The sequence below is a fragment of the Oncorhynchus mykiss genome, chromosome 8, assembly GCF_013265735.2.
Source record: "Oncorhynchus mykiss isolate Arlee chromosome 8, USDA_OmykA_1.1, whole genome shotgun sequence".
Classification (NCBI taxonomy): domain Eukaryota; kingdom Metazoa; phylum Chordata; class Actinopteri; order Salmoniformes; family Salmonidae; genus Oncorhynchus; species Oncorhynchus mykiss.
The window spans coordinates 45,376,267-45,401,026 of NC_048572.1; the positions used below are offsets into that span (position 1 = coordinate 45,376,267).

General features: G+C 40.8%; 1 protein-coding gene across 1 annotated transcript in view; it reads left to right on the forward strand.

The window, feature by feature from the left end:
* Positions 1-24,760, forward strand: part of myo10 (myosin X) — a 258,704-nt gene that overhangs the window by 172,319 nt on the left and 61,625 nt on the right. Inside the window, exons 11-19 of the mRNA XM_036985483.1 lie at positions 551-669; positions 3,154-3,300; positions 5,688-5,788; positions 6,027-6,093; positions 6,564-6,656; positions 10,380-10,448; positions 14,597-14,679; positions 14,974-15,082; positions 15,500-15,580. Coding sequence (XP_036841378.1) covers positions 551-669; positions 3,154-3,300; positions 5,688-5,788; positions 6,027-6,093; positions 6,564-6,656; positions 10,380-10,448; positions 14,597-14,679; positions 14,974-15,082; positions 15,500-15,580 — 869 coding nt within the window. The remainder of the gene's footprint in view (positions 1-550; positions 670-3,153; positions 3,301-5,687; positions 5,789-6,026; positions 6,094-6,563; positions 6,657-10,379; positions 10,449-14,596; positions 14,680-14,973; positions 15,083-15,499; positions 15,581-24,760) is intronic.

The following is a 24,760-nucleotide window of genomic DNA, read 5'->3' on the forward strand; positions in this document are numbered from 1 at the left end:
ATCATGATGTCAGTGATCTTCAGGTAGGAAAGTCAGAGCCCTAGAAAGATGCCTGAGTTTCCAACTTGGAATTACGAGTTGCATGACCGTTCAAAACTATTTTTCCCAGTCAGATCTAGTTTTTTTCCCCAGAGTTCCCAGTTGTTTTGAACATGGCGTTAGTCTCAGTGGAGGGAGGGGGGGGGGCAACAGCAGAGGGTCCACCATCTGCTGCTGCTTTGATTACCCGGTGAGCACGGTTTAACGCCAACAGCGCAATAGACACACACACAAAAAAAGGAGTGCAAGCCTTGAGCATGGGCTTTTCTACAGAATTGTTTGGGGATCGACTAGGAATGCCTTGAAGATCAACCAGGTTATTGACCACTGATCTAGAGGGGCATAGAATGACATCAAATCAAATTTTATTGGTCACATACACATGGTTAGCAGATGTTATTGCGAGTATAGCAAAATGCTTGATGACAGCACAGCAAAGGATATCTATTGTACAGTACTTATTACACCCCCACATCCCTTTTCTAAAATACCACTGTCTGTGTGTCTGTAGCACTGGGCAGGACAGCAGACCTCCTGGGCCTGAACTCAGAACATCTGGCCGAGGTGCTGACCCACAAGTCCTTGATCCTACGGGGTGAGGAGATCTGCACGCCGCTCACCGTTGAACAGGTAACCTAACCATGATGACAGAGGGCACCAGTTGACCCCATTGTTTAACTTCTTATGGTATAGGGGACGCTTGCGTCCCACTTGGCCAAAGGCCAGGGAAAATGCAGCGCGGCAAATTCAAATAAATCACACATGTGAGATACTAAATTAAAGCTACACTCGTTGTGAATCCAGCCAACATGTCAGATTTTAAAAAGGCTTTTCGGCGAAAGCATAAGAAGCTATTATCTTATGATAGCACAACGGTTAGCATATTTCAACCCTGCAGGCGCTACACAAAACACAGAAATAAAATATAAAACATGCCTTACCTTTGACAAGCTTTTTTTGTTGGCACTCCAATATGTCCCATAAACATCACAATTGGTCCTTTTGTTCGATTAATTCAGTCCATATATATCCAAAATGTCCATTTATTTGGCGCGTCTGATACAGAAAAAAACAGATTCCAAATTGCGCAACGTCACTACAAAATATTTTAAACGTTGCCTGTAAACTTTGCCAAAGCATTTCAAACTACTTTTGTAATACAACTTTAGGTATTTTTAAACATTAATAATCGATCAAATTGAAGACGGGTTTATCTGTGTTCAATACAGGAAGACAACAAACCAAGCTACTTTTCAAGTCTTGCGCAACTCTCAACAGTGTTACGCAGTTCCTAGATGGACGGCCTTCTTCATTGCACAAAGGAATAACCTCAATCAAATTCCAAAGACTGGTGACATCCAGTGGAAGCGGTAGGAACTAAAAACAAATTCCTAAGAAATATTGTTTCCCAATGAGAACTCACTGAACAGACAGAGACCTAAAAAAAAACAATTCTGAATGGTTAGTCCTCAGGGTTTTGCCTGCTACATAAGTTCTGTTATACTCACAGACATGATTCAAACAGTTTTAGAAACTTCAGAGTGTTTTCTATCCTATACTAATAATATGCATATCTTATATTCTTGGCATGATTAGCAGGAAGTTGAAATTGGACACGCTATTTATCCAAAAGTGAAAATGCTGCCAACCTAAACCTTAAGAAGTAAACATCAGGAAGTGGCTTCACTCCTTTGCGACACTAATCCCTCGACATACAAATATTTGACCCCATGGTCAACACCTGACATTAGGGCAGATAGATAGGCCAGGGGCATGAGTTATGCCATAGGGAAACATTTAGGGCTGGTGTTTCATAGTCAATGGCGCCTGCCCAACTGTGAGGCTAACCACCAACTTTGTGAAAAAAATACTTTGGTTTCAAAGTCAATGGTGGCTTATCTCTACCTCGTTTACATAGGTCCTGCTAGACAAAACAAAGCATTCATTGTCTCTTACAGTTATGTGTGACCGCCATTGTTGTTGTCAGCTTTTGAAGGCTGGGTGTGTATTGGACACTGACCCTGAACCATTTCCCCTTGCATGACCTGGGTTGTGTTGACTAAGCACTAAACTTAACATTTTAAAACATTTCCAAAAGAAACCATAACATACAGTTTAGTCCCTCACTGTTTCACCTAGTTGTCTTGCATTTGGTGCCTAATGAACACCACCCCTATCATGTGTCTGATTTAATCTCTAAAGCTAGGAGTGTAGCTGGCCAGGCTAATCACATTTGACGCTGATTCAGCAGATATGGTCAGCAGATAAACAGGAGACACAACTAGTGCCAGACTGGATTATCACAGATGACGTTGCCACGAGCAGCACTGAAGATATTGCGATGAGCGAGATGCAAGACTTGGCACTCACACAGTCACACACACAGTATCTGCGCATTTGCACGGGTTCGCTGTTGGTTGCCCTGGCCTGTGCACATGCCAGGGCATGTGGATTGTGTATGAGCTGTGTATGTGACTGTGTGAGAGTGAGGTCTTATATCTCTCTCACCTCAATATTTGCAGTGCTGCTCGTGGCAGTGTCATTTCTCTGAGTTTACCTTTATGGTCAGGCGGGCGATGGTCTACTTGTGATAACCGGCTCAAGTGTCTCCTGTTCATCTGCTGACCATGTCAAAGCCTCACACTTCAACGCTCTTAGCGGAAATGCTGTTTATTTTCTGCATCTGTATCTGTCATATTGCTGAGTCTATCTTTAATAACTTGGCTTATGTAGGAGATCATATGTAGACTATTTAAACTAGCTTTTATAAATCATTTATGCCTCTGGGGGTGCTCTGTCTAAATGGACAGAAAATGTTTCCAGAAATGACTACATTGTACAGAAAGGAGCACACCTCCCTATCCGAAGTGCAGGTATTTTGCAATCAGAAAAAGCAGAAGCAGATTGTGGAAGTCACCTTTAAAAGCATATTGCAAAGCACAAGTTACTTATCTGCGTGTGTTTGAATCCCAGCCACGGTAAGAATGAATTCATGGTTACACCAAGGGATAGTAAGTTTAAAGGTCATCCAGAGTCATTTAGATTCCTATTGTACTTGAACGAGAACAGGGCAGCTTCCTTTTTTATAAAACTGTGTCATTTCCTTTTTCCCAGGCGGTGGATTCCAGGGACTCCATGGCGATGGCACTTTATTCCCAGTGTTTCACCTGGATTATCCGGAAACTCAACAACCGTATCCGAGGGAAAGAGGACTTCAAATCCATTGGCATCCTAGACATATTTGGATTTGAGAATTTCGAGGTTGGTTGGAAAAAAACTATTTTGGTGGTTCAAGGTGTAATGTCTGAATCACTTGCCTTTTTGATACATTTCCTAAATTATCATGTCTTATATTTTTTTTTTTTTTTGTGTGAGCAACATATCTTAGTCAGGAAACTCACTGATCACAAGCAATGATGTACGTTCATCTTAATGTTGATTTCTCATATTGGCTGTCACCATCAGTAATGAATAAAATGGCCTCCAGCAAATCCAGCCAAACTACTTCAAATCAACTATCAGTCATCCACGAGACAGTTCACCCTCAAGGGCAACAGGTGTTTATCATGACCTAGATAACTCTCAAACTTAAGTAGTAGATTTGCACATTCATTATGATGTCTATGATCTTAGTGTTCCCTATGTTGCTTTGTGAATACAGGTACAGATTTACAAACAAATTAATTAGAGATGGTGGAAGAAAACTGCAGGTAGCCTAGCGGTTAGAGTGTTGGGCCAGTAACTGAAAGGTTGCTAGTCCAAATCCCTGAGCTGATAATGTGAAAATCTCTCGATTTGCCCTTGAGCAAGCGACTTAACCCTAATTGCTCCAGGGTCGCCGTTGATTAAGGCAGACCTGGCCGTGACGCCACTCTCAGGGGGAGTTGGGGTATGCAAAAAACACATTTTGTTACGTGTGAAATAGGACAAATATACAGTGGGGCAAAAAAGTATTTAGTCAGCCACCGATTGTGCAAGTTCTCCCACTTAAAAAGATGAGAGAGGCCTGTAATTTTCATCATAGGTACACTTCAACTATGACAGACAAAATGGGAAATGGGATTTTTAATGGATTTATTTGCAAATTATGGTGGAAAATAAGTATTTGGTCACCTACAAACAAGCAAGATTTCAGGCTCTCACAGACCTGTAACTTTAAGAGGCTCCTCTGTCCTCCACTCGTTACCTGTATTAATGGCACCTGTTTGAACTTGTTATCAGTATAAAATGCACCTGTCCACAACCTCAAACATTCACACTCCAAACTCCACTATGGCCAAGACCAAAGAGCTGTCAAAGGACACCAGAAACAAAATTGTAGACCTGCACCAGGTTGGGAACACTGAATCTGCAATAGGTAAGCAGCTTGGTTTGAAGAAATCAACTGTGGGAGCAATTATTAGGAAATGGAAGACTCCACGCAAGATCTCACCCCGTGGGGTCAAAATGATAACAAGAACAGTGAGCAAAAATCCCAGAACCACACGGGGGAACCTAGTGAATGACCTGCAGAGAGCTGGGACCAAAGTAACAAAGCCTACCATCAGTAACACACTACGCCGCCGGGGACTGAAATCCTGCAGTGCCAGACGTGTCCCCCTGCTTAAGCCAGTACATGTCCAGGCCCGTCTGAAGTTTGCTAGAGAGCATTTGGATGATCCAGAAGAAGATTGGGAGAATGTCATATGGTCAGATGAAACCAAAATATAACTTTTTGGTAAAAACTCAACTCGTCGTGTTTGGAGGACAAAGAATGCTGAGTTGCATCCAAAGAACACCATACCTACTGTGAAGCATGGGGGTGGAAACATCATGCTTTGGGGCTGTTTTTCTGCAAAGGGACCAGGACGACTGATCCGTGTAAAGGAAAGAATGAATGGGGCCATGTATCATGAGATTTTGAGTGAAAACCTCCTTCCATCAGCAAGGGCAATGAAGATGAAACGTGGCTGTGTCTTTCAGCATGACAATGATCCCAAACACACCACCCGGGCAACGAAGGAGTGGCTTCGTAAGAAGCATTTCAAGGTCCTGGAGTGGCCTAGCCAGTCTCCAGATCTCAACCCCATAGAAAATCTTTGGAGGGAGTTGAAAGTCTGTGTTGCCCAGCAACAGCCCCAAAACATCACTGCTCTAGAGGAGATCTGCATGGAGGAATGGGCCAAAATACCAGCAACAGTGTGTGACAACCTTGTGAAGACTTACAGAAAACGTTTGACCTCTGTCATTGCCAACAAAGGGTATATAACAAAGTATTGAAATAAACTTTTGTTATTGACCAAATACTTATTTTCCACCATCATTTGCAAATAAATTCATTAAAAATGCTACAATGTGATTTTATTTTTCTTTTCTCTCATTTTGTCTGTCATAGTTGAAGTGTACCTATGATGAAAATTACAGGCCTCTCTCATATTTTTAAGTGGGAGAACTTGCACAATTGGTGGCTGACAATACTTTTTTGCCCCACTGTAAGCATCCACCAAGTTATTATAATAATACTTGTAAGTAAAGTGAAATTGTAGAGTTTCATGTTGTAACTGACTATTCTTACAACATGAAACCCTGTTGGAAAAATCATCAGGAGCAAACCATTACAAAAAAAATCTGTAGTATGTGAGTCTTACATGGGTCTCTCTCTCTGACAGGTCAACCGCTTTGAGCAGTTCAACATTAACTATGCAAACGAGAAACTTCAGGAATACTTTAACAAGCACATCTTCTCGCTGGAGCAACTTGAATACAACAAGTGGGTAGACCTCAAACATAAACGTTCACATTAAATTTAGGCTGTAACACTATAATTTTTATAAATATGTATTCTACTTACAGTTTATCAGAATGTATAACATGTATGCTAATTTATAAAGCATTTACAAGCATGTGTAAAAATAAGAGCTTATTCATGAAGGTTATTATAAAGTGTTACAGGTTAACTTCAATTTCAATTTGATTGGCTTATCTTTTAGTTTTTCTTGCTCCATCAGGGAAGGGCTTGTATGGGAGGACATCAACTGGATGGACAACGGGGAATGTTTGGATCTGATTGAGAAGGTATGTCTTTTTCATTCCCTCTTGAATGGGATTTTTCTCACGTTGACACTGCTAGAATTTACACTTGTGAAGCAGGTTTCATATTATGGTGATGCCTGCCACAAGGTTGGGCACAGGAGCATTGTCAAATGTAAATCTTTTCAACTTTGACTGTAGCAGCCTGATGTACGCCACTTGTAAGCGCAACTGCAACCCTTAGGAACTGAAGTCCCCTTCAATTGGGAACCAACGGCTAGCTCAGTGCAATGCCATTCTAGCCGTTATAACGTGAATTCCCTTTGACCTGGCGACAACATTACCCAGACAAATGCTGAGTGGTCCTGATCTACCAGAAATAATAATTTCTATATATAAAAATACACTTATTTCTATAGATAGAAATACGTTGTAAATCTATTGATTAGAGTTGTCAGGAAAACAATATACTGTTTCGGACTGGTTATGATAACATCTGTCTATTTTCTTCACAGAAACTGGGTCTCCTTGCACTGATGAACGAGGAGAGTCATTTTCCCAAAGCCACTGATGGCACTCTACTGGAGAAGCTCCACAGCCAGCACTCGGTGAGTCAAGTCCCATTGTTATGACGTCACCAGTCGATAGCTTTAGTGGGCCTGTTGAAATACTTGAGAGAGGCATTCTTATACCCTCACGTCGGTCTGTCCACCCATCCATCCATCTATCCATCCATCCTTATATCCTCCCTTCTTTCTTTCCATCCGTAAGGTGATCACTGATCTGATCAAGTTGGATTGGTGGAAACAATCCCTGATCTATGATTACTTGGAGGAAGGAAGGATTCATCTCTAAACTATTCATACAGCTTTGTATATATATATTGAAGACCCCCATGTCGCTTTTCCTCAGTGATTTGAAAGGATTGTAGGTGACAGCAATGTGGCAGAAGCTACTGTAACCCTAGATGGAGTTTTCCAACACTGCAAAATCATATGACATACTTTAAGAGAGGATGGCTACTTTTTTATGGAAAGCCAAACAATGGATATGTTAGCTAATTTTGGGGCTAGCTGCCTCCTCTACATTCATAGCATTGGCACCCAGTGCTATTACAGCTTGGTTTGATTTACGCTCTGATCTCACCAGTGGGTGTAAAAAAACACTGAGTAGAATTTTGATTTGGAATAAATATGAGCGCAGCTCGTAAATATCCCTATAAATATTTGCGCTGCAAAATGTATAGGAGATTTCTTAAATTGATTTATTGGATTATGAAAGAGTTACAGGGTATATTGGATATAATCAGGGTTGGGTATGTTACTTTCTAAATGTAATCTGTTACAGTTACTAGTGTCCAAAATTGTAATCAGCAACGTAACTTTTGGATTACCCAAACTCAGTAGCGTAATCTGATTACATTCAGTTACTTTTAGATTACTTTCCCCTTAAGAGGCATTAGAAGAAGACAAAAATGTATGTTACCAATTTATTGCAGGATAAATCAATGTTAAAGTTTACATAGCTGGCTATATATACATATATATATATATGTATATATATGTGTGTTACATTTTACTTTATGGGTTGGTTATGTAGGCTTCTTCTAACCAATCGCTTTCTACTACATATAATAAATAATAAGATTAAAGTCTATCAGAATTCCAGTCAATCCAATAAATGTTATACCCCTTGATCTTCAAGAATAGGACTTTGAAATATGGAAGTATAGATTAGCCTAATTGTTTTACCTGAGCATAACCCGAAAACGAAGGACTTATTAGCCTGCCCTACTCTGTTTATGATTTTGTTGTCATGGAGGACTGATTGGGCTCATTGCTTAGAGTTGAAAAATAAATGCTGCACTCATGGAATGGTATGCTTTGAGCACTACTGAAAAGTGGTATTTACGTGTGAAAATGAATGCCATATTCTGCATTAGCTATAGGCATATTGTTTACCTTTTTGTTGGTGACACTTTGATATCTTGATAATATGCAGCTGTTTAAAGGGCAAATCCACAGATGAAACAATAACAAAATCGTCGCCCCGTCTCTGTTTTGGTAAAAAGTTGACATAACATTTGATCTGATCTTCATCTTAGTCAAAACAATAGACAAACTGTGTGCTTAAACTAATAACACACAAATGATTGTATTTTTCTTGTCTATATTGAATACATCATTTAAAAATTCACAGTGGAAAAAGTATGTGAACCCCGAGGCTAATGACCTGTCCAAAAGCTAATTGGAGTCAGGAGTCAGCTAACCTGGAGTCCAATCAATGAGACAAGATCGGAGATGTTGGTTAGAGCTGCCATGAACTATAAAAATCACTCACAAAATTTTAGTTTGTTATTCACAAGAAGCATTGCCTGATGTGAACCATGCCACGACCAAAAGAGATCTGAGAAGACCTAAGATTGAGAATTGTTGACTTGCATAAAGCTGGAAAAGGTTACAAAAGTATCTCTAAAGGCCTTGATGTTCATCAGTTCACAATAAGACAAATTGTCTATAAATGGAGAAAGTTCAGCACTGTTGCTACTCTCTCTAGGAGTGGCCATCCTGCAAAGATGACTGCAAGAGCACAGTGCAGAATGCTGAATGAGGTTAAGAAGAATCCTAGAGTGTCAGCTAAAGACATGCAGAAATCTCTGGAACATGCTAACATCTCTGTTGATGATTTTACGATACTTAAAACACAAAACAAGAATGGTGTTCATGGGAGGACACCACGGAAGAAGCCACTGCTGTCCAAAAAAGAATTGCTGCACGTCTGAACAACGCAAAAGAGCACCTGGATGTTCCACAGCGCTACTGGCAAAATATTCAGTGGACAGATTAAACTAAATTTGAGTTGTTTGGAAGGAACACACAACACTATGTGTGGAGAAAAAAAGGCACAGCTCACCAACATCAAAACCTCATCCCAACTGTAAAGTATGGTGGAGGGAGCATCATGGTTTGGGACTGCCTCAGGGCCTGGACAGTTTGCTATCATCGACGGGAAAATGAATTCCAAAGTTTATCAAGACATTTTGCAGGAGAATGGTAGGCTATCTGTCTGCCAATTGAAGCTCAACAGAAGTTGGATGTTGTAACAAGCCAACAACAGAATGGCTTGAACGGAAGAAAATACGCCTTCTGGAGTGGCCCAGTCAGAGTCCGGACCTCAACCCGGTTTAAAATGATGTGGCGTGACCTCGAGAGTGGTTCACACCAGACATCCTAAGAATATTGCTAAACTGAATCAGTTTTGTAAAGATAGTCTAAAATTCCTCCTGACCTTTGTGAAGGTCTGATATGCAACTACAGAAAACATTTGGTTGAGTTTATTTCTGCCAAAGGAGGGTCAACCAGTTATTAAATCCAAGAGTTCACATACTTTTCCTACCCTAGACTGTGTATGTTTACATGGTGTGTTCAATAAAGACATGAAAACATATAATTGTTTGTGTGTTATTAGTTTAAGCAGACTGTGTTTGTCTATTGTTGTGACTTAGATGAAGGTCAGATCAAATTTTATGACCAATTTATCCAGAAATCCAGGTAATTCCAAAGGACCTTGGATTGTAGCCTACAAAAGCCTTTTCCCACGATCGATCAAACACATTTGGTGTGTCATCATAGTGGTCTCTGACTTGTGGTCAGGCTCGCTCAGGTGGAACAAACTTAAACTTGTGCCTTTTTTCAATGCTGATGTGTATGTCATTGAGAACAGAGAAGTGTGAAAGATTTTTTTTCGCAAACGTCCTTTCTGAATTTAAAAGTAATCTAGTTTTTCAAAAGTATCTGTAATCTGATTACAATATTTTTTCTGGTAACGTAACAGATTACAGTTACCGTTTTTTTTGCAATCCCTTACATGTAACAGATTACTGTTACTCCCCAACTCTGGATATAATGAATGAGTTTTATGATATTTTGAGATATCCAGAATGCTTAAAGGATTTTGAAAGGGTACATTTTTGGCATAAGAGCTTCAGTTTCTTGTCCTGAAATGGAATAATAATATATAATAATATTGCTTATTTAGATTTCATTGATTCAACTACCTTTTCATCCCACTTACTGTACGTAACAGTATAGCTAATGTAGTATATAGACGTGCAGATCTCTTAGACTTTGTTTCTGAGTATGAAATTATGATAAAGAAAAATATGGGAATTCATTCAATTCTTGTCTATTTCATTGATCCTTCATTGTAGGAGATGTTATCCACACAATTGTCATATTCTAAATTATGTTGGCTCAATTGCATGGTGTGGCTAATAGCATTATGTGGTGAATAGCCGATAATGCTAACGCAAATCTTTTCTCATGTTACAGAAAAACCAATTTTATGTGAAACCACGCGTTGCTGTGCACAACTTTGGAGTGAGACACTATGCAGGCGAGGTAAGAGTTGTTCCTGTCTGTAACACTTTAGTTAAAACCGCAGGTATAATGCAATATGATGCCTGTACAATGCATTTTAAGACTTGTCAGGAGCTTATCATCATCTCATAAGGATCCTCGCTAAATACAGTGCGTTTTGAGTTTCAATTCGGACACATAGAGAAACATAACATCTTATTAGCCCCAGGATAGGACTACAGGCTAATACCATGTTATATAGCATCATACCTTTAGGTTTAAAGTGTTACCATGACACAGGAGCACGTTAGACACATCAGGACAGCATTTGCAAAGCAGACAGCAGCTCTGGCAAGCAACACGTACTGTACTTAGTAGACAAATGTGTGTGCTATTGAATGTTGCATTCGTCTCACCGCTATTTGCTGCCCTCTGGTGGTGTATTTTTATTTATTAAGGATCCCCATTAGCTGCTGACAAGGCAGCAGGTCCTCTTCCTGGGGTCCAGCTAGGGTTGCACATTTTGGGGAATATTCAGAAGTGGAAACTTTCCATGGGAATATATGGGAATTAACGGGAATATATGCAAATTAATTTTAATACCATTTAAATGTTGATGTTTTTTGCATTGGATATATTTACCATATCATATGGAGTGTCACAGCCGTTGAAAGAAGTAGACCAAAGCGCATCGTGGTGAGCGTACATATTCCTTTTTATTAGGATGATGATGACGCCGACAAAAACAATAAACAATACAAAAACAACCGTGACGCACGCTTCAGGGCAATGTGCCACAAACAAAGTTAACTACACACAATCACAGGTGGGAAAAAGGGCTGCCTAAGTATGGTTCCCAATCAGAGACAACGATAGACAGCTGTCCCTGATTGAGAACCATACCCGGCCAAAACAATGAAATACAAAACATAGAAAATAGAATATAGAATGCCCACCCCACATCAAACCCTGACCTAACCAAATAGAGAAATAAAACGGCTCTCTAAGGTCAGGCATGACATGGAGACAGAAACAGAAACCTTTTACCTTATCATAAGTAGACATAATTGCAATGATTAAATCCTTGCTATATAATGGTTTTTAAACAATTTAGATACGAATTTAACTTTAATTAAATGAGTTGACTCTTCACATTGGATGATTTCACTGAACAACAAAAGAAAGGGAATATTGAATGATCCCAATGATCCATCATATCTCCCAAAAATGTTTTCAACATACTTCTGTAAAATGAGTCTCGAAACTACAGCTTTGGTTGTCTTCCTGTCAGGCTTCCATGTCTTCTTCTCCCTGGACCTCCTCAATGTCCACTTTTTGAACATCAGACTCTGAGGCCTCATCTTCACTGTCAATGTCCAACCTTGTTGAGGGTGGCTCATTGTCAGGCTCAAAAAGCCTCAAATTTGCCCAGATGGCCACCTATTTTTCAACCCTTGTATTGGTCAGCCTGTTGTGTGCTTTGGTGTGTGTGTTTCCAAACAAGGACCAGTTGCGGTCTGAGGCAGCTGATGTTGGTGGGATTTGGAGGATGATGGAGGCAACAGGGGAAAGAGCCTCAGATCCACAAAATCCTTTCCACCAGGTGGCTGATGACATGTTGGCACGACTGCCATATTGCATCTCCATCCCAAAGCCCTTGCTTGGAAATGTACTTCGCCAGACTGCCAAGAACCTTGCCCTCATTCAGGCCAAAGTGGTGAGACACGGTAGTTATGACACCATAGGCCTTGTTGAGCTCTGCACCAGACAGGATGCTCTTGCCAGCATATTTGGGGTCCAACATGTACGCTGCGGTGTGTATGGGCTTCAGGCAGAAGTCTTCACGCTTTTTTATTTATTTCAGAACTGCAGTTTCCTCTGCTTGGAGAAACAGTGAAGTGGGCAGGGCAGTACGGATTTCTTCTCTTACATCTGCAAGCAGAGTCTGAACATCAGATAGGATGGCATGGTCTCCCTCAATCCGTGCAATGGCTACTGCTATACGTTTCAGGAATTTCAGGCTGCTTACCACTCTCTCCCAAAATATATCATTCAGGAGGATCCTCGTGATGGAGCTGTCCATATCAGCAGACTGTGATATGGCCATTTCTTGGAGAGACTCTTTCCCCTCCAGAAGACTGTCAAACATGATAACAACACCACCCCAACGGGTGTTGTTGGGCAGCTTCAATGTGGTGCTCTTATTCTTCCCACTTTGCTTGGTGAGGTAGATTTCTCCTATATCTTGATGACCCTTCACATACCTAACCATCTCATTGGTTCTCTTGTAGAGTGTATCCATTGTTTTCAGTGCCATGATGTCCTTGAGGAGAAGATTAAATGCATGAGCAGCACAGCCAATGGGTGTGATGTGAGGGTAGGACTCCTCCACTTTAGACCAAGCAGCCTTCATGTTCGCCGCATTGTCTGTCACCAGTGCAAATACCTCTCTGGTCCAAGGTCATTGATGACTGCCTTCAGCTCATCTGCAATGTAGAGACTGGTGTGTCTGTTGTCCCTTGTGTCTGTGCTCTTGTAGAATACTGGCTGAGTGGTGGAGATGATGTAGTTAATTATTCCTTGCCCACAAACATTTGACCAACTATCAGAGATGATTGCAATACAGTCTGCTTTCTCTATGATTTACTTGACCTTCACTTGAACTCTGTTGAACTCTGCATCCAGCAAATATGTAGATAAAGCATGTCTGGTTGGAGGGGTGTATGCTGGGAGATGAACATTCAGAAATCTCTTCCAATACACATTGCCTGTGAGGATCAGAGATGAACCAGCTGCATACACAGCTCGAGCAAGACATTCATCAGCATTTCTCTGACTACGTTCCTCCATTGAGTCAAACGTCTGATTCCAGGAGGACCATGAGCTGTTGCTATCGATAAGGTGTCTGATTAATCATTTTCACCTCGAGTAGAAGTAGAGGGACTTTTGTCAAAGGTTGCTTATGAGCGCTGAGGGAACTTTATGTACTTGGCCAGATGATTCTGCATCTTTATTTCATTCTTCACATATGATTTGGCACAGTATTTTCAAATGTACACAGCTTTTCCTTCTACATTATCTGCAGTGAAATGTCTCCACACATCAGATAGTCCCCGTGGCATTTTCCTGTAAAGATTAGATTTATAATTTATTTTAACCCCAAAAACTCCATGTATAGATAAATAGTTAAGCAGTTAGATTAAACAACTCCTTTGTAAGATAAAATGTTTTAAAATGAAACATGTATGGAAATAGGTGAATAAACACTCAGTTAGCAGGCTCAAGCAAGCTAAAAACCTACATGGTAACAAAAACTAACAAGCAGAAATTGTTAACATGTTATAAATGATTTAAACACACTTTGTTTTAGGCTACTATTTACTAGTTAACACAACAACAAAACAATATGTATGTTCTATAGAATATATTCACCCCACCCAGTATTGTAATCAAAATTTAACAGAAAGCATGTAGTCCTTGGCTCAGACAGTGTAGTAGTGTGGGCTCAATACCATCTCGTTAGTGTGCAAGATCTTGAGAATCAGCTGTACATGTGATGGAAGAATGCACTGTGCATGCAGAGGGTTGCAAATCCATTGAATTGGGGATAGTTTAACCAAAATATGCCACAAGACCTAGAATTGCCTTATGTGAATCACAGAAAAAAAGGTTCACTGTTGTCAGCTAACTTTTTAGATTAATTTAAGCAAAATTCCCTAAATTCCCGGGCTTAACTTCCCATGGAAAGTTACCGACCCTTTGCAACCCTAGGTCCAGCAACATTAAGTCAGTTGTATACAATTGAAAATATGACATTACATATTTAATAACACTTATCATAACAAATAAGTGTGTGCAGAGTGCGTGTCCTATATATATATTTTTTTGCAAGTAAAGGGGGCTTTTCTGTTTTTGGGTAGTGGACTGACTTTTGCTTCCCTCCACACACTTTCTTGTAGGTTTAGATTGAAGATATGGCAAAGTGGCAATATCGTCCTCTATTTTCCTCAGTAATTTTCCATCCAAGTTGTCAGACAATAATTAATCAAAATTGGAATGCATTTCTTTCATAATAATTTGGTCATTTATACTTGGATGTGTAGTGTCGGCATTTTTTTGCTTGCATGTCACGGCTAAGTTTGCTAATCTTGCCGACGAACAAAATCATTAAAGTAGTTGGTGTGCTCTAGGTGGTGTATGACGTGAGGGGCATTCTGGAGAAGAATCGAGACACTTTCAGGGATGACATCCTCAACCTGCTTAGAGAGAGCAGGTAAGCGGCAATTCTATAATGTTCAATCTCGAATTGCGCCCTATTCCCTATGCAGTGCAGACATTTTGACCATAGCCTAAAAGTAGTACTCCATATATGAAATAGGGTGCTATTTGAGATGAAACCATCTGTAAGTGAACAATTCATACATTCTGCACTACTGTTTTGAATTAATTGAATAGGGGTTTTATTTATAATTGAGGATCATGCAGAGCTGGGTAAAGTTGGTTATTCAAACGTGCACATTGTAACACTCATTCTGTGTGTGTGCGCGCGTGTGTGCATGTGCATCAGGTTGGACTTTGTGTACGACCTCTTTGAGCACGTCTCGAGCCGTAACAAGCAGGACACCCTCAAATGCAGCTCCAAGCACAGGAGACCCACTGTCAGTTCCCAGTTTAAGGTCAGTGACGATAATTGTCTTACATTTATCTGCACTAACCAGTCGAGGGACTGTACACAGTACCAGTCAAAAGTTTGGACACACCTACTCATTCAAGGGTTTTTCTTTATTTTTTACTATTTTCTACATTGTAGAATAATAGTGAAGATGTCAGAACTATTTAATAACACATATGGAATCATGTAGTAACCAAAAAAGTGGGATCTTTTATTTCAGCGCATGAAAAATGGGACCAACACTTTGCGTTTATATTTTTGTTCTGTACATAATGCAGTGACCATTTAATTGACCCTTGTCCCTTGTTTGTATTTGCCTTTATATCATGAACATGGAAAGTGCATAATAATCAGCAGCCCTAACAATACTGAAGTGTAACAGTGTCAGAGTTAGCTAACATTTAATATATTTTTTACCCAGAATTCCTTGCACTCACTGATGGCCAACCTCAGTACTTCGAACCCCTTTTTTGTGCGATGCATCAAGCCGAACACTCACAAGGTAAGCTCCTACATATATAAACTTTACGTCATACTCCTCTTCCTTGAATACAATCTTTTTAACATAGGGCAAGGCCATCAATGAATAAAGGAAAAATCCATATCTTTTTTTAACGTGTGGGAATCCAATCATTGACTGTGTCTAAAAAGGCAACACTCCTCTTCCCTGACCACACACACACTAACACACTATAGCAATAAAATGGGAGTTCGGCCCTTTGCTGCCCTATGATCTCTAGGGAATTTGCAAGGCTTGGTTAATGTACACACATGAAATACAGCCTGAGCCCAGAATGAATGAACATGTTCAGCATGATACGGAAGGAAAGGAGGAGGCAGTGGAAACAAATGGTTCAGCTGGTCTACATGTTCTCCCTAACCCTTTATAGATCTATAAGGTTTAAGCAATATGGAAGTCCCACCAATACTTACCCACACATTACATATCTGCAAACATCAAAGGGCCAAGGACAAGGGGTACATTTGGACCGATTAGTTGTCAATTAGTCAACTGATCAATGAAGTACTTATTGGTTCTTTCATTAGTCCTGATACATTCATTGATACATTGTGTTGCTGCGGGGAGCAATTGACTGTGGCCCATTGTTTCAATGACAACTACATTCTCTATTTGTGACTGATTGTGAATTAACCAATGAACGAACAAACAAACAATGTAGTATATTGTATCGCTATAGTATACACTATTGTTATTATACTATATACAGTACCAGTCAAAGGTTTGGACACACACACACACACACACACACATTCTCTCAACCAGCTTCATGAGGAATGCTTTTCCAATAGTCTTGAAGGAGTTCCCACATATGCTGAACACTTATTGGCTGCTTTTCCTTCACTCTGCATTCCAACTCATCCCAAACCATCTCAATTGGTTTGAGGTCGGTTGATTTTGGAGGCCAGGTCATTTGATGCAGCACTCCATCACTCTCCATGGTCAAATAGTCCTTACACAGCCTGGAGGTGTGTTTTGGGTCATTGTCCTGTTGAAAAACTAATGATAGTCCCACTAAGCGCAAACCAGATGGGATGGCATATCGCTGCAGAATGCTGTGACAGCCATGCTGCTTAAGTGTGCCTTGAATTCTAAATATATCACCTACAGTGTCGCCAGCAAAGCACCCCCACACCATCACACCACCTCCTCCATACTTCACCGTGGGAACCACACATGTGGAGATCATCCGTTCACCTACTCTGCTTCTCACAAAGACACTGCAGTTGGAATCCAATCTCAAATTTGGACTCCAACAGTCTAATGTCAGAGTTGCTCATGTTTCTTGGCCCAAGTCAATTCTTCTTATTGGTGTCCTTTAGTAATAGTTTATTTGCAGCAATTCTACCATGAAGGCCTGATTCACGCAGTTTCCTCTGAATAGTTGATGTTGAGATGTGTCTATTACTTGAACTCTGTGAAGCATTTATTTGGGCAGCAATCTGAGGTGCAGTTAACTCTAATGAACTTATCCTCTGCAGCAGAGATAACTCTGGGTCTTCATTTCCTGTGGCGGTCCTCATGAGAGCCAGTTTCATCATAGTGCTCAAGGGTTTTTGCGACAGCACTTGAAGAAACTTTCAAAGTTCTTGAAATGTTCTGGATTCACTGACCTTCATGTCTTAAAGTAATGATGGACTGTCATTTCTCTTTGCTTATATGAGCTGTTCTTGCCATAAAATGGACTTGGTCTTTTACCAAATAGGGCTTTCTTCTGTATAACACCCCTACCTTGTCACAACACAACTGATTGGCACAAACGCATTAAGAAGAAAAGGAATTCCACAAATTAACTTTTAACAAGGCACACCTGTTAATTGAAAATCATTCCAGGTGACTACCTCATGAAGCTGGTTGAGAGAACGCCAAGAAACCACACACTATTGCAGAGACTTTGATATTACTGGCACCCAATTGATATGGTGTAAACAATGTGTGGGGAGCCAGAGGAACAAAAACTCACATCAATACCTTTGTCAGATAGCACTGTGAAACTAATCATTAATTCTATATTAATTCTCCATAGGAAAACAATGTGGGGAGCTCAGCATTCCAAGGGTTTTGGGGCTAGGATTTGATGACAACTGAGCTAGCTGCCCAGGCTTACATAATTAGAAAGAGGAGATTCTCATGATTAAAATGTCGTCCGACTTGAAAAAAAATCTAAATATACACAGACATGCCTATATTTCCTCCATAGGAAACAATGGGAAGACTGTACAGTTCCAATATTATTTTTGATGTTTACCTTTGAACTATAAAACAACGTGAGCAGGTCTCATTGCCAACAATTGTGAAGCAGTCATTGTGACGTTGAGCAATAAGCTGGGAATAGAATGTTTGGAAGGCAAGTTTGTGCCACTGTGCTCAATAGAACTAATAGGAGCTGGCAGGGTGAAAAATGCACTAAAATAAGGCATTATGCACAAAAACAAATGTCACATCACTTCAGAAAGACAGCAAGCATCTGGGACATATGGTCATATTATGAAACTGGGCTCCACGGCGGATGCAATGAACTAGTTTTTATCAGAAAAGAACGTTGTTAAAAATGTTGTGTGTCCAGCCTACGATCTACACGGATTACAGAGCACTCTCGTCTGAGTGTACCAGAGCGCAGAATAATTACTTTACAAGCGCTCAACACCCGTTGAATATGGCCGGTGTCAGTAAACGTCGAAAAAAAAGCGTAGCGTAACACAACAACTACTTTACCAGTTCTGCTAGGACGGGTAAAATGGTCAGAGTGGTCTCATTTGTGTCTGGAGGTAACTAGCCAACGTTAGCTTGGGTGCTTGACTACCGTTGTAAGGCCAGAACGCTCAAATCAACCCTACTCCTCGTCCCGAACAACCAGAGCGAAATAGTCTGAATTTACGAACTGACAATCTTACAATGCCATGAATTGATGAGCGTCACATTGCACAGAGCCATATTTTATTTTCCATCCTAACGGAAACTGCACAGTAGCCTAATAGACAAACATTTCGTTAATAAAATAAAGATAAAAAATACTCTTTCAAAATGCAGATGTTATTTACTTATGGATCCATAATGAATTACTATGGGAATAAATATCACTGATTTACACAAAGTTGTTTAATGAAGGCAAACAATTTAGAATCCACCAATCCTGTAGCCTACTCCCGACAATCACGTACAGCGCCATATTTTCCATTCCATCTTAACGGAAACCCTTGGGGTTTCGTTTGTCGTTTTTCTCTGAATGGAAACACCTTAATATTAATCTAATTAAGCCAAATTTCTTAAAATCAATCCCATATACTATGTTATTACCAAAAGCTTCTCAAAGATGCTGTCTTGTGGTCAAATTAGCAATTACTTGCAGTAACAGAAGAAATGTCTGAGAATTAAATGACGTGCCACAGAATGCTGCGGCAGCACGCAGTATGACGCAACTTTTAAAGGAGGAACCACAATATATAGATATTCCATTAAAAATCTGCCGTTTCCAGCTACAATAGTCATTAACAATGTCTAAACTGTATTTCTGATCAATTTGATGTTATTTTAATGGACAAAAAAATTGCTTTTCTTTCAAAAACAAGGAAATATCTAAGTGACCGCAAACTTTTGAATGGTAGTGTGTGTCAAAGATTTAGAATGGGGGATCGGACAATTTTTTTTACATTTTCGCCTAAAATGACGTACCCAAATCTAACTGCCTGTAGCTCAAGACCTGAAGCAGGGATATGCATATTCTCGATACCATTTGAAAGGAAACACTGAAGTTTGCGGAAATGTTAAATTACTGTAGTAGAATACATTAGATCTGGTAAAAGATAATACAAAGACATTTTTTTCTTTTTTTTGTACCGTCATCTTTGAAATGCAAGAGAAAGACCATAATGTAATTATTCCAGCTCAGATTTAGATTTAGATTTTGGCTACTAGATGGCAGCGGTGTATGTGCAAAGTTTTAGACTGATCCAATGAACCATTGCATTTCTGTTCAACATTTGATATCAAGACTGCCCAAATGTGCCTAATGTGCCTAATTGAAATGTTCTTGTTACTTATAACCTCATGCTAATCATATTAGCCTACGTTAGCTCAACCGTCCCACGAGGGTCCCACCGATGCTGTATATGTGTTCTGTAGTTGTGCTGTTTTGGTCAGTAGTTGTGGTCAGGAGTTGTTCAGTAGTCGAGTCAGTTGGGGTGGTCAGTTTTATGGTCTGTAGTTGTGTTCTTGTGGTCAGTAGTTGTGTGGTTGTGGTCAGTATTTTTGTGGTTGTCTTCATTAATTGTGGTCAGCCATTGTGTGGTTATGGTCAAAAGTTGTATGGTTGTGGTCAGTAGTTGTGGTCAGTAGTTGTGTGGTTGTGGTCAGTATTTTAGTGGTTGTCATCATTAATTGTGGTCAGCCATTGTGTGGTTATGGTCAGCAGTTCTGGTTATAAGTTTTGTGGTTATAGTCAGTAACTTGGGTCAGTGATTGTGCTGTTGTGGTCGGCAGATATATGTTTGTGGTCAGTAATTGTGGTCAGTAGTTGTGGTTTAGTAGTTGTGGTCAGTAGTTGTGTGGTTGTGCTCTGTAGTTGTGTGGTTGTGGTCAGGAGTTGTGTGTTATGAAGTTGTGTGGTTGTGGTTAGAAGTTGTGTGTTTGTGGTCAGTAGTTGTGTGGTGCTGGTCAGTAGTTGTGTCCAGGTAGTTGTGGTCAGTAATTGTGGTGGTCAGTAGCTATGGTTATTTACATGTGTGGTCAGTAGTTGTGTGGTCAGAAGTTGTATGTTTGTAGTCAGTAATTGTGTGGTTGTAGTAACTAGCTGTGGTCAGCAGTTGTGTGGTTGTGGTCTAAAGTTGTGTGGTTGTGGTCAGTAGTTATGTTGTCAAAAGTTGTAGGCCAGTAGTTTTGTGGTTGTGGTCAGAAGTTGTGGGGTTGAAGTCAGTAGTTGTGGTCAATAGTTTTAGTCAGTAGTTGTGTTCAGAAGTTGTGATGTTATGGTCACTATTTGTGTGGTTATGGTCAGAAGTTGTGTGGTTGTGGTCACTAGATGTGGTCAGCAATTGTGGGGTTGTGGTCAGAAGTTGTGAGGTTGTGGTCAGTAGTTGTGTTCAGAAGTTGTGATGTTATGGTCACTATTTGTGTGGTTATGGTCAGAAGTTGTGTGGTTGTGGTCACTAGATGTGGTCAGCAATTGTGGGGTTGTGGTCAGAAGTTGTGAGGTTGTGGTCAGTAGTTGTGGTCAGTAGTTGAGTGGGCAGTAGTTGTATTGCCTTATCAGTCCTAACATCTATAATATGAACAATAGGACAGTGACCACTAAATTCCTATGAGAAAACACCATTAGCCACACATTTCTCAGGGGGGTTGTAAACATAAGGTCAATTCATGTTTATTTAGTAGGATCCCTCAGATTTGGATGTGTGGGCTTGGTAATCAACTGAGTGAGATTTAGGTTATTACAAAAATCCTTTAAACAGTCTGAGTCTTGGTTTCCCCAGGACAGGTTAAAGTCACTTTTGACAAACATTTTTGAAGTAAAAAAATAAGCTATTAAATCAGTGAGACTACTTAACAACCATTTCTTAGTGGAGGGAGATCAGTAGATGAGTTACTTTAGAATTAGAACCTAGTTGAAGATTTAAACTAGAAATTAAAATAGTTTAGGACTAGAAGTAGCCTTTAAAAGAGACACAGAAAGGTGACTTTTTGTATAGATAGCAACACCACCACCTTTAGGTGTATGCATTTCAAACTATTTTTGGCTTTGAAATCACCTGCAGTGTCAATAAAAGCCAGATCATTACCTGCCAACCTATTATTCATAACAAAAGGCTGCATAGCAATGAAAATGTAATTGTTGAAATTGACCTTAATCCGCCCTACATGTCGCTTATCTATCGCTGTTTTCTGGGGGCGTTGAGACGTAATTATAGTAGGGATTACCTGAGACAGCAGCGGCTTCATTTTACAATGCAAATTAGTAAAAGTGCTAATGGCAGTACCTTTCTAGCCATAGCAGGACTAGTAAAAGACCTTAAGAGTCCATTTCTTAGAGCTGCCTTGTACTGATTAGATAGTGTTCACGCACGCGCCAAGGTGATTTGGGTGAATTCCATCATCCCTGAAATGTATCAAAATTGTCAATAAAAGTAATGCCTGCGTATAGACAGTAGACTTTCAGCCAGTCAAGGAGTACTAGCAGTCTACTGAATCTGCCACTTCTATGACCAAGCAGAGGAAGAGGGGCAGAGGTGAACGGACACTTCTTTAAGTCTTTCAGCTTGTTAACAAGGTCTATGAAATATTTTTTGAAGCTGCTCTGATCTAGCCAACTTAATGTCTTTCAACCCCACATTAACTATAACAGTGTCAGCACCCGGTGACTGACACACAGCATCAGGAAGCAACCTGGTGATATCCTGAACTTTTGCCCCAGGAAAACAGTCTTTGCCCCAGGTACAGATATATGTGCACCATCGAACTATCATAATCGGCCGGAATGTTCCGGCCTCGTAGCAGACTGCGAAGCCAGAGCCACATAACTACCCCAGAGGAGGGCCGCTGAACCGCCGGCTGTGTGCAGGCCTGCAACAACCAGAGGGACAGAGCTCTGAGACAGAGAGCATGGCCCAGGGGAGGGCCGCTGAACCGCCGGCTGTGTGCAGGCCTGCAACAGCCAGAGGGACAGAGCTCTGAGACAGAGAGCACGGCCCAGGGGAGGGCCGCTGAACCGCCGGCTGTGTGCAGGCCTGCAACAACCAGAGGGACAGAGCTCTGAGACAGAGAGCACGGCCCAGGGGAGGGCCGCTGAACCGCCGGCTGTGTGCAGGCTTGCAACAGCCAGAGGGACAGAGCTCTGAGACAGAGAGCACGGCCCAGGGGAGGGGGGCCACAGGGGTCCAGGCAGTTGATTCACTAGGACAGTAGCTTTCACAGCCATGGAAGGAACATCTACGTCCCCGGTAGAAGACAGACGGGACAGGGGCTCAAAGCAATTTGAGTCTTAAGTCTGTACGCGGGGTAACAAAGCAGGCGCGCCGGGAACGCGCCGGGAACGATTCTCCTTCTTCCTGGTTCCGACACACATCAATTCACACTCAACTGGAGTTGAACAATGAGCAGCCATAAATCTGGTTCAAACTAGTAGAGGGGTACAATGGCGGAAACTGATCATATCCCAGGAAGGTCACATTATAATCCTCTTGGATGTTTTGATAGGAAGCATTTAAAGATGCCGATAGACTCTAAGAATCCTTATTCAGTTCAAGCCTTATTCCGTTCAATAATCCTTTCTTTAGCTGCATCGAGTTCAATACATTTTTCACACATGAAGGTGTCCATCTGACCTTTCCCCATGACGTCTGCAAACATGTCGCATACCGTACACTTAATAGCATGTGAGTCCCCAGCAGATTCAAAAGAGTTTTCACATACAAATTAGCATAGTTAGGAGCCATAGGGGATTCCATAGCAGCACCCTTAATCTGGATAAAGAAATCATTTTGAAACATGAAATGGTTGTGTGAGTACTATTTCAGCCAATGTTACAATGCATTGGGTAACTCATTTGGGTCACGCTGCAAAATAGAATGTTCCATGAGTTCAATGCCTGCCCAATACATTGATTCATTCGGCGTGGGTATGCTAGTGAGGATATTGGAACATGTTTAAAAATGAACAGCTTTTGTTCCCGGATTCCCGCTCCTCGTGTTTCCAGAGTGCACTGCTTTTGTCCACTATTCCCTTTCCCCCTGTGCACACACACACACACAGGCAAAGACACGCACACGCACACACACACACACACACACACACACACACAGGCAAAGACACGCACACACACACACACACAGGCAAAGACACGCACACACACACACACACACACATACACCAGGCAAAGACACGCACACACACATATGCACTTACATAGAACATACACAGGCACAAAAATGTTCACTCACACATACACACACTGATACACACACACTTCTCCCCACCCTCCCCAACAGTCCCTACAAGTGGCCCATACAAATTAGCCTCAGCATGGGACGCATCTCCATGGTAACCGCCCCCACACACATAAAGAGAAGCGGAGCTGGCAAAAGGCTTTGTTCATTCTCTGCTTGTGTTTATTCTTGTGTGTGTGTTGGAGAGAGAGAGACCCAGCTTTTAGGAACTTCTGTCATCTGTCTATATCTCTCTGCCTTGATACGGAACTCTTGGCTTATTGTTAGAGATGGAATGAGAGACTACGCTGCATTGCATGGTAAGAGGCAATGTAGTTTAAATGGAAAGTGTTATCGCTCAGCTAGTGTGCATTAGGCTTTGTTTGTGGCACTGGAGTATGTTTTACCTGAAAGATTGGCTTTCGTGGTGGAGTGGAAATGGAAGACTGAAAAGGTGCACGGTTCAGTGTTGGCATGGCGAAGGGGTTTCTTGTTGCATTTGCTAGCTATAGTTATTGATTGTTGTGCCATCACATTCATTATCTAGGGCTAGCATTTTTGGTGAGGACACACCATTTGATTGGCTCTTCTGATATTGTCTGTTATGTGTCATTATTAGATGTGTATTTGTTGTGCTGTTGCAGTTCATTGATTTTGCTCACGGCATGACCAAAATGAATTGATAAGGAGATTGATAAAAATGTGACATTTCGGTTAAAAACAAACAGATGTGTCACCACAGCTCACTCTATTATTCGTCTCTCAACCTTTGAAATGCACTGCTCTTTGGGACACTGTTAGTTGAAACAATGCACAATTTATATGTGTTATGCTTTTTGCAAACCTAGTTTTTACCAATGTTTGACACGTGATAATCAGCTTATGTGATGTGATTTTTTGGTTACTTACAGAGAGAAAATACCTGTTGATATTCTCATCAACTGAGATGATGGATTCTCTTATTGATTTTATTTACAATCATTGATATAATACTGTATGTATACTAATAATTCAGCTTTTTGTTGCTATACATATGATGATTTGTAAGGGGGGAGGCATTCTCTTCTCTCTCTTGTCCATATTTGACTTTTCCCTCAGAGTTCCCAACCCCCATGACCACCTGAACACACCCTCTTTTGTCCAACCGAATGACCAGCTTGGTCTTTAGTTAGACATTTGGTGTGAAGAGATAAGGTTTTGCTTTCTCAGACTACACGTTCCCTTCAGAGAGAGAGAGAGGCCGTGG